The following is a 15,917-nucleotide window of genomic DNA, read 5'->3' as shown; positions in this document are numbered from 1 at the left end:
TGAAGTTGAATTTGTTTTATTCCAGTAATGGAGTGAAAATATTCTCTAAACGCCAACTACCTTTGTACATTAAGGCAGTTATTGCTTTTTCCTAATAATTCATCATATTTGTTAACACACAACATTCTCAAAAATCTGCATAATTCCCAGAAACACACAATAGAAAAGAGCACCAGAATTCTTTGTTAAATTATTACTTCTCCAACACTATAAAATGTAAAAAACAAAAGCTCTAATCACGGCTTTCCACTCTGAATGAGTGTGTAAGAGTAATGAAGGCAGGATCATCTGAGGAGCGTCTACAGCTGAAATCTCTTCTCCAGCTCATCCGCGATCATCTCCGCGATGGCCAGAGATGAGCTTGCAGCAGGAGACGGTGCGTTACGTACGTGCAGAATGCGACTGCCTAGCTCACCCTTCCCACTGTCAAACACAAAATCATCCACCAGGTTTCCTTCAGCATCCAAAGCCTGTGCCCGGACACCTGACGGCCCCCTGCACAAACACACACACAAGCCAAAACGCAAGGAGGTTTGTTTGTTCGTGTTTAACATCATTACAGCTTTTGGCTATTTTCAGAATTATAGTCAGAATCATTAGCCCTCCTGAATCATTAGCCCCCCTGAATTGTTAGCCCTCCTGAATCATTAGCCCTCCTGAACACATTTAAAAAAAAAATAGTTTCAACTACAAAAGTAAAGCTAGTAGACAAACTTTATGGTGGCTTGAGAAAGCGCAGTCTGTTTGAAATTTGAAGTAGTTGGCACAGTTGGCATAGATAAGTACATATATGTTAGCATGTATCTAGTATAGATTGGCATGTTTATTGCTAAGGTGTTGCAAGGGTGTTCTGAGTGGTTATAAAGGCATTGCTAGGATGTTCTAGGTGGTTGCTAAGGTGTTCTGATTGGTTGCTAGGCAGTTGCTAAGATGTTCTAGGTGGTTTCTAAGGCGTTGCTAGGCAGTTGCTAAGGTGTTCTAGATGGTTACGAATGTGTTGTTAGGTTGTTGCTAGGGTATTCTGAGTGGTTGCTAAGGTGTTGCTAGGTGGTTTCTAGGGTGTTTTGAGTGGTTGCTAAGGCCTTGCTAGGTGGTAGGGTAGGGTGTGGCTAAAGTACATCCCATTCTCTTTGCCATTTGTTATCATCGTACAAACAGTGTTGGTTTTAGGTCCAAAGAAGGTGAATTGGACAAATTTTGACATATGTCAAAAGCAACAGAGTCTGCTTCCTCCCAAAACAAGGAAGCACTATTTAAGTACAGCAATAGTGAGATAAATGAGATTCAGCATAACCCTTACGGTGTGTTGTTGTGTGCTCGTACCTGATGACATCACTGGGGCTGAGTTCGGGTATGAACTTCTGCAGGATCTTCACCTGAGCGCCAGGAAACACACCTCTATATATCTCTCCAACTCCATACACTACGTTCTTCATGACCAGTCTCTGCAGACCACTGAAAACACCATGAAGACTTGAGTTTTTTATTCAACACACGCAGATCAAAACTAATTTTGATCTGAAATCACCAAAAATCGAGATTACGATGGGGAACATACAACAGAGGTAAATGGGGCCATTATTTGAGGAATTGAAATGTGAAATTGATAATCTTCTGAAAATACTTAATTCAACTGTTTAAACATATTATCTGAGATGGAAATTTGTCCTCAGCATTTTTTGTTTTTAATCTTAACTTTTAGAGCTTTTCCTTGTCATGAAGGTTAACAGGTTAATAAGTGACTGTTATCCTTTTCAGAATTGAACCAGATTTTGGTAAAAACCCAAACAATACAAACATTAAAAAAAAAAAAAAAAAAAGAAAAGAGTTCTGTGTAATAACAATGGAATGACAAGGAGCAACTACCCAAATGTATTTAATACTTAATATAAAAGGCTTTTTTGGTGACGGCAGCTTAAAGACGCCTCTTTCATGGAGAATGAAGTCACATGAATTGCTCGGGTTGAGTTTTTCATAGACTTCAACAGAGTGTAAAAATAGATCAAATCGGAGCTTTAATTTATATTTTTTATTGGATTTAAGTCAGGTGATTGGTTGGGCCATTCTACAGCTTGATTTTCTCTGAAAGCATTTGGAGTTTCTTTGGCTGTGTTTTGGATCATTGTATTGCTGTAATGTCCACCCTGGTTTCATCTTTATCATCCTGCTAATGTAGATGTTTGACTGAAACAGCTAATATTAATAAAGGGCAGAGGATTGCTGAAGAACAACTGAGAGATTTCAGCTGTCTGGGCTTTCACTGCCTTTCTACACCTCCCTTTCTTCATGTGTTCATTTCTTCTTCCCTGTGTCATTTTATTTTACTACACATAACTTCATTTGTATTCTAATTAGTTTAATTTTCTTTGCATATATACATTTCTTTGGTTGTTACCAACATCCAGTGAAAATTTCAGGTCAACTGCACCTTTAGAAATATGTTTTCTGAGAAAAATGGTGACGTATTCAAAACTCATTTTCTCCGCTTTATATTGCATATATTGGTTCTGATCACTTGCATTTTAATAGTTTCCCTGTGACCCAGATTTTTGCTTCTTTTTCCAAAGAAACATTTTCCCTAGTTGTCGACAGAATGCAATATTTTTGCTATGGGAACACATTGTTTTCAAATTCTATAACACTACAGCGATATTAATAAATATTAATTATATTAATACAATCTAATATATATATATATATATATATATATATATATATATATATATATATATATATATATATATATATATATATATATATATATATATATATATATATATATATATATATATATTTCCAGTTCAGTTGGATTTAATAATTTTTTTCTTTAAAAGTCTGTTATTCTAAACCAATGCTGCATTTATTTGTTCAAAAATACAGTAAAAAATACAGTTTAATGCAATACATTAAATCTAGTTTCTTCATGCAATGCATTTTCAGCAGGCACTACAGTCTTCAATGTCACATGATCCTTCAGAAATTGCTTTAATATTTAATTAAAATTATTATATATAATAAATTATTAGAATAATTTTGTGGAAGCCATGAAATATGTTTTTCAGGGTTCTTTGATGAACTGAAATTAAAAAATAAAACTATTATTTGCTTACTTATTTTAGGATTGTTCCTTTGTTAAAACTTTCTGGTCTGATGTGAATACTCTTATTGTCCAAAAGATTTGTGGTGATTTTTCTTTAAGCTATAGACATATTGTTTTGGGGCTTTACACTAAAGAAAAAATTCCTTAATTAAAGTTTTTGTATAAATCTCATATTATTTATTGGAAAGTTTTTTATACATTAGTGTAAATATACAAAATGTAAACCAAATTTTGTATTGTTTAAACAAGAATTGCAACTGTGATTGAATACCATTTCAGAGTCTCATGACAAGAAAGCAGTTAAAACGTCTAAAACATGTGCTTTATTTAATAATCTGCATTAATTTGTATTTTTCATGTGCCCTCTCTTTCGCTTTTATTTTTCTTTCTTTCTTGTTGTCTTTCTCTTTGCTATACCATTTTTATACTTCTTTAAAATTGTTATATCCCACATGTTGCAAAAAGTAATATCTGTATTGTTTGTATTATAATTTTATCTGTTGTATTTACATTGTGATCGTCTGTTATTATTGCAATAAAAAAGCCATTACTTGCAATAGAATATTCTTGTTAAATTATAAATGTCTTTAACTCATTTTTGAGCAATAGAGTGTATCCTTAACGAATAAATGCATTCATTTCTTTGATTTCTGCATGAACCCTAGACTTGCAAAAGGCAAAGTTAAATGAGCATGTACCTGTATGAGAGTGCATTAACAAAGTCTTGTGCATCGAAGTCATAGAGTTTATATCCCTCTCGTTTAAAAGCCAACACTGCGTTTGGACCCAGCCAGACACTTCCATCCATTCGAGGAGTGAAATGGACTCCGAGAAATGGGAATCGTGGGTTTGGCACCTTAGCACACAAACAGAGTCCTTAAACAGCCATTCTAATATATACATATATATATGTGATCTTACATGTTTGTTTTGAGAGTTTCCACTCACGGGGTAGATGTTGCCTCTGACCAGGTAATTTTTCTCTGGCTTGAGCACCAGGTAATCTCCTCTGAAGGGAACGATACGAGGCTCTGAACTACATCCAGACATTTCAGACAAGCGGTCAGAGTAGAGACCACCACACGCCAACACAAAAGCACAACGCACCTCCTTCCCCTGCACACAAACACTGGCAACCTCAAACAACAACCTTACAGAACATACATTACATTTAATCATTTAGCCCTTTTATCCAAAGTGACCAACAAATAAGGATAATAGAAGCACTTCAAATGCATGATTCTCTCACACACACACACGCACGCACGCACGCACGCACGCACGCACGCACGCACGCACGCACGCACGCACGCACGCACGCACGCACGCACGCACGCACGCACGCACGCACGCACGCACGCACGCACGCACGCACGCACGCACGCACGCACGCACGCACGCACGCACGCACGCACGCACGCACGCACGCACGCACGCACACACACACACACACACACACACACACACACACACACACACACACACACCCGTTTCTCACCTGTGAGCTTCTGATAATGATGGGATATTTCTGCCCTGAACAAATATAGAGAGATGAATAAAGTTATTATACAGGCACTAATGGCAAACATTCCATTTTGAGATTTTAGTTTTTTTGGCTCTTCATGATTTAAAAAGAAAAAAAAATAGAAATAGAACGAAGACTAAACACAATTTTAATCATCTCTTGTAGCACAATTTGTTTATTTATGTCTGTAGAATTCAATTGCAATTATGCCTGTCACAATAATCAATATACCTTATCAATATACCTTATGAAGTTAAACTACCTTATGAACAGTTAAATATTCCCCTACTGTGCAATAAATATGTGCAATACTTTCTCATACGCACTTGTACACAGCACCTTATAACCTGTATATTTATAACAATCTGTACATACAACTCAACATCCAGGTTTCTTCACTAACCGCATCTGTTTAATGTTCATCATTTTTTATTATTATTATTTTATTTTTTCAGATTTATTTTGTGTTGTCACTTGTCACTTTATGTACACTGGAAGCTTCTGTAGCCAAAACAAATTCCTTGTGTGTGTGAAGCACACTTGGCAATAAAACTGATTCTGATTCTGATACACATGAACATGACCTCAATCAGTTTTGATGATGCAATATATATCGCCTATACATAAAAAACAATTCTAGCAACATTTTAGCTGTGCAACATCTCTATCTCTATTGAAGGTGTCAGTGTCAATATAGTTAAAAAGCACTACAGTATTTACTATAAATGACTTTAGTATATTTTCATGTGGATATCTCACAACTGATAATAGATCTGGCAGCCTCTGTTACATTTTTACCTTGCACTTTTATGTTAACATTTATTATTATTTATTTAGGATTTATGTTTTCACATTCTGATTTCAATGCCTCATTATTACATTAATGTTGTTTGGAAGAGTGTACTTGCACTGTGATATTATATTGTCATTCTGGCATAATATAACGAGTGGTGTAAAATGGTCTTAAAGTGACAATTTTATCATTTATTGCAATATATTTCAGTGTAATATATATCGAACAACAAAAAAATAGATATTGTGACAGGCCTAATTGCAATACACATTTTTAAAGGCTCTTTTCTCAAAATAAGTTTTTTTTTTCCTGTACTGAACCCAAAATCTCCATTTCAGCGTGTTTCAAACATATATATTTTTATTCATATCTACATACTGAATGTTTTTACAAAGGATTGTGTTCATACATAGCATGCCTGATCATATGAAACATTTTGCTCTACAAAAAAAGCAACATTCTGGCAGTTCGCAGAAATTCCTGAATTATAAGTGAAAAAAAAAAATAGCCCAAAATCGAATAACTCTAATAGGTAAAACAAGTATTTTGAAGCCGAGTTCATCCAATGTTTAAATTGTTGTGCTAGAAATGTTTGCAAAATTTCCCAATTCAATAACCCTTTTGTTGTGCCAGACTTCAATATACACTGGTCGCCTTCATGTCAAAAATGAGCTGCCTTCACTAAACCTCTAAAATCAAGCTTTTATATTTCATTGCAGTCCTCGAAACTCTGCGAACTACTCTGTAAATGAAAATTTTCCTTCATCAGTGTGGAGTTTTTCATGGATGTTTAATCAGTGGACGACACTTGTTTTTTAATAAAGTAAAAAGTATATTTTCTAATGCTAAAAAAACCTGTATAAGTGTTAAAAGGCTTTTTAGCAAGACATTATTCATAAAAGTTAGAGCAGCGGATTTTTATTGAGTGTGTGTGTGTGTCAGTATTTTTTGTGGTGTAGAAATGGTTTTATAGCTAGCAAACAAACGTTGTACCCTAAATATGTTTCAGTCTTCATGAAAAAAAAAAATTTATATATATATATATATATATATAATTTTTTTTTTTTTTTTTTTTATTTCTAATGATGTGGTCATTTTAGGAAAAGTTCTTAAATTTCAAGATAAAGAAACATTGTTTAGTTTTTTTTCTGCTGTTAAAATGGTGGCCAGTTCATTTTCGACCTGTAAAGTCAACAGGAGGGTTAAATAGTACCTCATTTGCACATTTAAACATAACATTTTACATAACCAGTAATCCAAAAAAATATTTGCAATTCTTAATCTAATCAATCAGCTGGGGAGGTTGAACTATATGGGATGATAATAACTATTGGTTAATTTTCCCATAATTCAACTGCAAGTGAAACGAAAATAAAAGGTCTAGGGCATCAGTAAAGTCATGTGATTCACCGTCAGTGCTGTCGGCTTGGCTCTCTGCTGCCACACTCATGTCAGACGCCTCAAAGTCAGTCATCACGGTGCCGCCTGCTTCCTGGAAGTCCTTACCATACGCCAGAGCAACTTCCCGCCAGTCAACAATCCCTGTGTATGGAGAGTCCAATGCCATGATGCCCTATATATGAAGAAAGAAACTGTCAGATATTGTTTTATTGACTGTCTGATGCAAACTTTTGAACCAAACTTTACTACCGACAAACACAATCAATGTTTACAATTTATATCATCAACATATTCAAATAGAAAATGGTTATTTATATTATAGCTGAAAAATAAAATCTGCATCAAAATCAGAGATTTTCAAAATGCATTGCTATTCTGTGTTGAATCGATTCAGAACAGATGGTGCTCTAGGATAGTTTTTAACCATACACAAGGAAAGCCCACGAGGAAGAGCAATTGTGCTTTTGGCTGAGTAAAGTCTAAAAGGAAGATATCTGTGGCTGGAAGTTAACAAAATATTTATATTATTATAACAATACAATTACTATACATCAATAATTACTGTTTTTACATAACTGTGAAGGTTGGGATTAGGGTTGGGCTAGGCTTTAATAAAATACAATTTAATGAGTCATTTAATAAATAATAACAATAATGCTCTGTATAATTACTGATTCGATTTAATTCAAGAGAGAATAGCAATGCATTTTTAAAAATAATCTCATAATAAATGCAGAACTGAATTCTTTATTGACTTTTTGACACCGCTCTATTAAATGAATCCAGCCTTGGTAAGGCTACTTCTTTCCAAACCATTATAAAGTAGGTCATTTTTTTTTTTTTTTTTAGAAAAATCTTTTACATGCAGTTTGTAATGTAGCTGCCCTTCAACATAAATAGTCTGCAAAGTACAAGATAAAACAAACACTTAGTCTCTCAAAGAAAGAGACAATGACTCTGAATCGCCTTGTATTTTCTAATCTTTTGGCTTTTACCAATCTACGTCAACAACTCTGAAATGGCAAGTTTAAATATATATAAATAAAACATGCAATCTTCACTCCGAAATAAAAGTACAAAGATGGGTGGTTCTCTCTAAGGGGTTCAAAGAGAACATTTATTAATATGGACTTTTTAGACACAAACACCTACTGTTTTAAGGTACCGACCCAGCTTTAGTACAATTTGTGTATAATAGACATGCACAATATTCAACTTTTTTTTTTTTTTTTTTAAGGAATGCAGTCATGCATGTGTTTTTTTTACAGCTAATATGATGGTGATTTGATGCTTTGCAAAAGTTGCAGACACCTTTCCCGTTATTATACCTTACACCGATTAAGCAAATTGAATAGGCCTAGGCTACTATGATAGAAGAAAATCTGCTTCAAATGTGAAACTAAATAAATTGCTAAATACTCTCGACACATCAAAGTGTAAAGCCTGTAGCCCACAGCAAAGGTGGAAAGTTATTGGATGGGTATCATATTTAACAAACTGTTTACTACGCATTTTATATAATTTTGCTCACATGGATAACTGAATATTAATCAGATGATGTCATTACGCTGCTGTGCCGTCAGCCAATCGTTGCATTGCTGATCGACAGATTTGTCCTTCACAACACAAGCTCCAATCTCAGATCAGTTCATCCAGACATTTTAATCTGATTCGCGAACTTGTTTGAAGAACCAAATTAGCCAGAGATCAGTTATCAAGATTAAAAGATCCAGGATCTGCCAAAACATCTTAGATCATTTAAGCGAGGTACGAGGAACGGACCCCTGAGGAGAGTTGGCTTACGGGGAGAGTTGGCTTACTGGGGGGGGGGGATGATTACAGATGATTAATAATTCTAATATTAAATGCATATTCAATGTTAAAATTGCAATATTTTCAAACCATAGACACATTTAAACCTGTTGTAACACAATATCAGGACACTGTAAAATACAATATGCTCTTTAAGAAATTGCATGAAACCGAACATGAATGTGTGAGGCTAAACACAAACCAAAATAACTAATAGTGAATTTAAAACACATTATACAACATATAAATGCATATAACATTAATAATGCGTTAATATCTGAGTGTTAGCAACAGTGTGGGACTAAGGTCTCCTGCACTAGGACTTTTGCAATCTGTTGGTTACTGATCAAACCAATAAATGATACACAAGCAACTAGAAAATATGTACCTGATCTTTCATTCACACAGATAGCGTCACTTACCCTGCAGTATGGCTCTTTCTCTCTGATGGCTTTGGCGTCAATCAGACGAAGATCTCGTACATTGTTTTTCTGACCACGCTCATATAAAGCTTTTAAACGGGGAATCTCCTCTCTGTCCACTGCTACGATAAGCTGAAGTCACACAAATACACACACACAAATACACACACACACACACACACACACACACACACACACACACACACACACACACACACACACACACACACACACACACACAAAAAGCTTTATACTGACACTTTATTATGGATATATAAATACATAATAATGTGTCTGCATGTATTAGAGAAAATGCTTATTTATATTTAGATGTAAAATATACAATAAATGTACATTATACAAATTAAATATAACATTAATAATATGTACATATTTATGTTTGTATAGTTTTGTTTCTATGTGTGTGTGTGTATGTGTGTGCGCGTGTGTGTGTGTGTGTGTGTGTATTTATACATAATAGTGCTGGGCAAAGATTAATTGCATCCTAAATAAAAGCTTGTTTTGAGATAATATATGTGTGTGTATTATATAGATTTATTATGTATATGTGATACACACACATACATTAAAACTAAATTATACATTTTTTTGTTACAGATATTTAAATGTATATATTATATACATGAGTAATTCCATGCAAATATCAACCTTGCCATGAAAAAAAAATTAGTTTTCACCAAAATAGTGAAACCGTTTCTACATTTTTTGTGTAAGCAAGTATTTTACAGCACTTTAAATATACTCAAAAATGTCTCGTCAGTGTTTTCAAACTATTATATTTGATGTAGCCAAGTCACACAAGTGGCAATTTCGCATCCGTCACATCCATAACAGAAATGTGTCACATCCATAACGATGCTTCTTCCACATAAACGCAAAAATGTCAGATAAAATAAAATAAATTATTTGTATACTACAGTGAGCCGACTCTTCTCCTTTTGATTAGCATTATTTATTTTGGGTTGTGCAGTTTAATTTACAGAATTTCTACAAAGTATGTTGTGTACTGTAAACACGCAGACTTTGTCACATCCCTAACGCATGTTCCTCGTTTAAAATATAAAAAATGTTGACAGACTGATTTTTTTCTGCTCCCATAACTCTGTGGTCAGTTGTTTTGGAGAATATAAACAGATGTTTCAATATGATGCCAACATATACTTTCTCTGTGAATTTATGCTTTGAGTTTTTACTGCACATGTCACATCCATAACGCTGGAATTGCTCACATATATATTTTATATCTAATTATAAATAAAATAAAACAAAACATGTTTGCATGCATGTGTATTTATACATACATAATAAATATGCACAGTACACACAAACAAACTCTTATTTTGGATGCAATTAATCTTTACCCAGCTCTGATACAAAATAACTATACATAGCACACACATATAGTATGTAAAACTTGGACGTGATTAATACAATATATCACTGCCAACACTAATGCAGAGCTGTATCTTTGGCCCATTTCTGATTTTTTGATCTGTGATAAAAAGCTCACACAAAATAAAAGAGATAAGCAGCATAAAATATGCAAAAACAAGCAAACAAACATCCCGAATGATTTACTTGTGTTAGAATCAGTCACAATTTCAGGTGGTCAAGTTTAAATCTCATCTGGCTAAGATAACATTTTTTCTACAACATGTCCACTAATGTTTATGAATGGGGGGAAAAAAGCTAAACAAGAATGATCAGGAAAAGAATAATAATGACTGAAAAAAGAAAAGATTTTATAAGGTGGTGGACAAAACTATTACAATACTAGTATTTTCACCAGTAAAACTGGTTTTAAGTCAGTTATTTGTATCTTTTGGTGTAGTGTGTGGATAGGAAATATCATTTTACATTATCAAACAATACTTTGTTATTAATAGTAATAATCCAGTGAGTCAGCACTCAAACACAGAGATCTGAACTAACCATCATCCAGTCTGTCTGAAGAAAAAAATCTGCCTGTAAAGCTTACTGAAAAATGAGTGCTTAAGCATAAGTGCTTCTAAGACAAAAGCAATAAAACACAAGGCACAGTTACACCAAACACTGAATTAAATTAATGAATAGGAGTTCATTAATACAGAAAATCTATTTATTTTTGAGCATCCTCATTTTGAGATTGTGTGGGTGTTTCCCAACACTGAGGGTTCACTAGTTAGTGTACTCTCAGTGCTGGGCTGTAGCTAGAAGGGCATCCGCCACATTAAACATATGCCAGAGTAATTGGCAGTTCATTCTGCTGTAGCAACTCCTGATAAATCATGGACTAATCTGAAGTAATGTGAGTGAGTGATTCAGTGAGTGAGCATCCTCATTTTGCAGCATTTCTACACCGCTTAAAACTGTAGTAGTTAAAACTAATTAGTACTGTAGTTTTGCAAGCTGGTTTTCTCTGGTCAAAAGTATACCAGCTCAAAACATTTTAGATCACCTTATAAACTTAGATTAATTTACATTAGATCAGATTATTGGATCAATGTACACGCAAATCTTAAATGGATAGTTCACTCAAAAATATATAGTTTATTCACAATTTACTCACCCTCAAGTGAATCCAAATCTCTATGAGTTTCTTTCTTCTGCTGAACACAAAATAAAAGCTATTTTGAGCAATTTTAAGAGTGTTAGATTAATCCAGGGGTTTTCAAACTTTTAGGACACAACTTTTGATCTACGTACATACAGAAAATGCTGCTTCGCAAAGCCAAGTTCGCAGAGCCCTGACGGTGTGGTCAAACATTGAGTATGTTTACATGGGCAACAATACTTTAATACGATTTTAATATGATTAAGACAATACTCTGATTGAGAGTCTACCACTGTAAACAGCGATTTTGATTACTTTAAACCGACTAAAGTCATAATTGAACTAAACAAAAATGGAATTAAGACATGTGGAGTATGCAGATATTAGTGGCATTATTGAAGTAAACACCGCAATCAAACTATTATCGTCATGTAGGACTTTGCCACATTTTGTGACAAGATCCACACACTTAGCTGTCAGTAAAGGACCGCACAGACACACACGCACACACACATCATGAAATGCGGAAGTTTTTTTTCTTTCCATTCAACGTGCGGTATCAATAAAAACTCCACTCTTCCACCAGTCCTAATACCCCTGTTTGTCACGGGGACATGAATGAAATGGTCATGAGTAACAATTAAACTGCCGAACTGCAGTTAAAGTCGAGAAATTGAAGATGAAACACCCAAAATTACATGTGACTCTGCAGGAAACGTGAATAGCCTGTTGACGCAACATTCAAAAAGCACTTCACGTAATTATATTATTGTCTTATTCAGATTAAGGCAAATAACTATTACTGATGTCCATGTTAACATAGTCTGTAGTCTTCAGAGTAAGTGAAAGATCCAGATGGGCATCCTGCTGATTTGATTCAGAAGGGCACTTTTTTTGTCACCGGTTTGACTTTCATACATTTAGTGTCATTTATTTTAAAAAGCACCCAGTCCATTTTATTTGTCTATATTTTACTGGAACGCATTAACTCTACAGGTGCCTGATAGTTAGCTGTGGACCTAACGTTAATCATATTATTCTCTCTAGTGAACACATAAAAATCGTCATCATAATTTACTCGAGTGCACGCCTCAATGTCTCGCACCGCCCTTAATAGGTGCTGGCGCCCCACAGTTTGAAAACCCCTGGATTAATCTATAACCACTGACATTTCACAAAAATACTATGAAAGTCAATGATTACAGGATTTCAGCTTTCTTCAAATCATCTTCTTTTGTGTTCAACAGAAGAAACAAACTCAAGCAGGTTTGTGACAAGTGAAGGATGAGTAAAAGACGACAGAATTGTCTTTTCCTCTTTAATAGCATGTGTAATTAGGGCCTGTGGTGTTAGAAGCCTTGTGCTCGATCTCACCTTCCCACATCTGTTATAAGGAACCCCTTTTTTCTGGCAGTACTCATAAGCGAGCGTAGCTCCGCGAACACAGAGCTGAGCCTTCAGGGAGCCCGGAGTGTAGTAAATCCCAGTGTGGATCACACCACTGTTATGACCTGTCTGATGGAGAGCTGCGGGAGAAAAACACGTAAGAAATCCATATGAAGTCAGGGTGGATATTAAGATGTATCAAGAACTAATGCAGACTTACCAAGCTCTTTCTCTTTCTCCAGGAGTGCAAAACTGAGGTTTGGGTGCCTGAGGATCAGCTCTCTGGCGGACGCCAACCCAACAATCCCTCCACCAACAATGGCCACATCGAATGAGCTACATATTATGGATTAATATGGGCTATTAGTCAATATTAGATATATTTAATTGTGCATTCTCGTTGGACTTTCCACTATTATTGATTAATCATCTGATTCTGGCTATTTGATCTAATCGCAATTAATTATGAAAACTAGAACAATGGTTTCGTGTGAATTTGAATTAAAGGAAATTCACGTGCATAAACAAAAACAAACAAGGATAACGGTGTGTAAAACATTTAAACATTTACAATTTTTACAGCTAACTTAAAAAATTTATTGTTTGGCAATTAGTTGTCAGCACAAATCTCAAAACCATGACAGTCCTAATTCTCAGATTACCTATATTTAGTTTACCTCTGTTGTTTTTTATGTTTAATAACACTAATAATTTAATATCACTTTTAAATCCAATTGTTAGGAAATCTGTCATTTTTTGTCGTTTTTATACTTTGTCAAATTATTGTGCATTTATGAGGCCTGAATTCACTTGTAGCTTTTATTAAGTCTAATACTTCAAAGTGTATAATATTTTATTTCAAAACAGTATATTTTGAATTTATTAAATGGGATAGCCCCTTGAGATGAACCATCTAGTTTTCAAGGAGGTCCCTAAGAAATATATGAATCAAACAAAGTGCAACACATAACAAACCTACACTGTAAAACCCAACAGTCTGCTTTATCAAATCAAATGAGTGTAGTTAACTCAGAATTGACTGAAAGTTAATTCTACTCATTTGAAAAAAGTTTTAAACTCAGTGTTGGAGGTAATGGGTTACTTAAATACCTCATTACTTCAACTTAAATGGAGTAAGTTCACAGTACTCATATAGATTAGTTTAACTCACATGGTTCGTTGCAATCAGTTTCCTCAAATGGTTTGAGTTGACAACTTATTGGGTTTTACAGTACTCTGCTGGTTTGAGTTCTCTTTATTTAATGTGTTTTACTGTGCTCAGATTGATTCTTTTATTCAAATGGATTAAATTTACAGTACTCATTAGGATTAGTTTTTGAACTTAAATGGTTTGTTGCAATTGGTTTCCTCAAATGGTTTGAGTTACCTTAATTTTTGGGGTTTTACAGTGTACATCTAAACAAAAACAAACAAACAAAGAAAGAAACAAACAAGCAGCACACTTCTCCTGAAACAATTCCCACAGTCTAAAGACTAAGCAAACAAAAACATAATCAAAAGTACAAAAATTTCATATACAAATAAATAAATCAACATTTAAATTGGAACTAATATTAATAACATTTACAAGTATTTTCCAAAAAAGAAGATAAATTAGTCCTGAAAAGTCTAAATGTCTTAATTGATTTAAAAAAAGAAGGAAGACTGTTCCAGTCAACAGGAGCTTTGTATTGAAAGGACCTACGGCCACTTAATGTTGTAATTGTTGGAACAAAAAAGTAATTCCGTCGAAGAGAAAATGAAGAGGTAAACGGAACAATAAACTGCTTTAAATAAGAAGGTAAACTAAAATTACCACATTTAAAAAGAAACAAATACCAATGATATTGTCTACGGAAAATAGGTTGATGCAAGAGATTTGTATAATATGCAATGATGGACTCTATATGCCCATCTTAAAACAAATCTACATAGAGTTGAAGACAGTGTTTAAAGGTTTTATTTAATAGCAGAGGTATTGTTATAAATAGTATCAGCATAATCAATAATAGGGAAAATTAATTAAATCAATTTTTTCTTACTTGAAATGATAAACAATTAATAAAACGATAGAGAGAACCTAAGCACCGATATGACTTTTTAATTATAAAATATGATTTCAGCATTGCAAGCTATTCGGAAAAGATGAAAATAATAACTTTAAAAGAATGGTCCAACCAAACAAATAAACTTTATGTCATTATTTAGCTCCCCCTTATGTGCTTCTAAACATGACTATCCTGTTTGACTATCTGTGGAACACGAATAAATATTTTTTCCTCAATGCAATGGGAGTTAAAGCTAACCAAACACTTAATGGGGGACAACATTCCTCAAAATATCTTGTATCATTTTCTACAGACGAAGATAGTCAAAAGTGTTTGGAAGATAATGTCTGTGAGTAAACGGTGAGACAGCGTTCATTTAGTTTCGTTGAACTACACAACAAATCAGTCCATCATTAGCTGAAGGCTCCCTGAATGAACTCTGACCACAGTATCACCGTACATACACTAACAGTGATAGTACACCTGAAGGACTTTCAGTACTTTTAACACAGTACTTCGTGTGACAGAACACTCGGAAGGCTTACTTTAATTTCAATTACTGTGTACTATGATTTTTAAGTACTCTATATATTATTGCTGTAGTAATTCTCACCCGCTGTGATGTGCAGCTCTGCACGTTGCAGACTTTGCTCTCTGTGACAGTAACCGCGCGCACACAGACCCGCTACCGAAAGTTCGCATCATTATTCCACAAAGCATAGTTGGACTTTTCCTAAAACACTTGCAATAATAACCGTGTGACCATAGTGCTGGTCAGTCCGGTTTATTATTCTCAGGTAAAGGAATGTCTCCGCGAGGGCGCTGAATCTGTCCTTCGAGGCCCCGCCCCTGACGTACACTCGCTCGCCAATGGGA

The 15,917-nt window shown here is 34.5% G+C and overlaps 1 protein-coding gene across 1 annotated transcript; it reads right to left on the bottom strand.

Annotated features, from left to right (window-relative positions):
* l2hgdh (L-2-hydroxyglutarate dehydrogenase) lies at positions 1 to 15,906 on the bottom strand. The gene is made up of 10 exons (XM_056470805.1): positions 15,655 to 15,906; positions 13,214 to 13,329; positions 12,982 to 13,133; positions 9,054 to 9,185; positions 6,829 to 6,991; positions 4,599 to 4,633; positions 4,049 to 4,216; positions 3,799 to 3,956; positions 1,324 to 1,455; positions 1 to 495 (listed from the first exon to the last, which is right to left on the bottom strand). The coding sequence occupies exons 1-10, from the start codon at positions 15,759 to 15,761 to the stop codon at positions 300 to 302; spliced, it is 1,359 nt and encodes a 452-aa protein (XP_056326780.1). The 5' UTR covers positions 15,762 to 15,906; the 3' UTR covers positions 1 to 299.
* Between the last annotated feature and the right edge of the window lie 11 nt (positions 15,907 to 15,917).

This window comes from Danio aesculapii, chromosome 13, assembly GCF_903798145.1.
Source record: "Danio aesculapii chromosome 13, fDanAes4.1, whole genome shotgun sequence".
NCBI classification, from domain to species: Eukaryota; Metazoa; Chordata; class Actinopteri; order Cypriniformes; family Danionidae; genus Danio; species Danio aesculapii.
This window is presented reverse-complemented; position numbering and strand designations above follow the sequence as displayed.

Bases quoted from the DNA above. Each gene is read 5' to 3' on its own strand.
- l2hgdh (XM_056470805.1), bottom strand. From the start codon at position 15,761: ATGCTTTGTGGAATAATGATGCGAACTTTCGGTAGCGGGTCTGTGTGC. The intron at 13,330-15,654 runs GTGAGAATTACT...CATAATATGTAG, and splicing joins AGAGCTGCACATCACAGCGG to CTCATTCGATGTGGCCATTG. The intron at 3,957-4,048 runs GTGAGTGGAAAC...TTGTGTGCTAAG, and splicing joins TCAGAGGCAACATCTACCCC to GTGCCAAACCCACGATTCCC.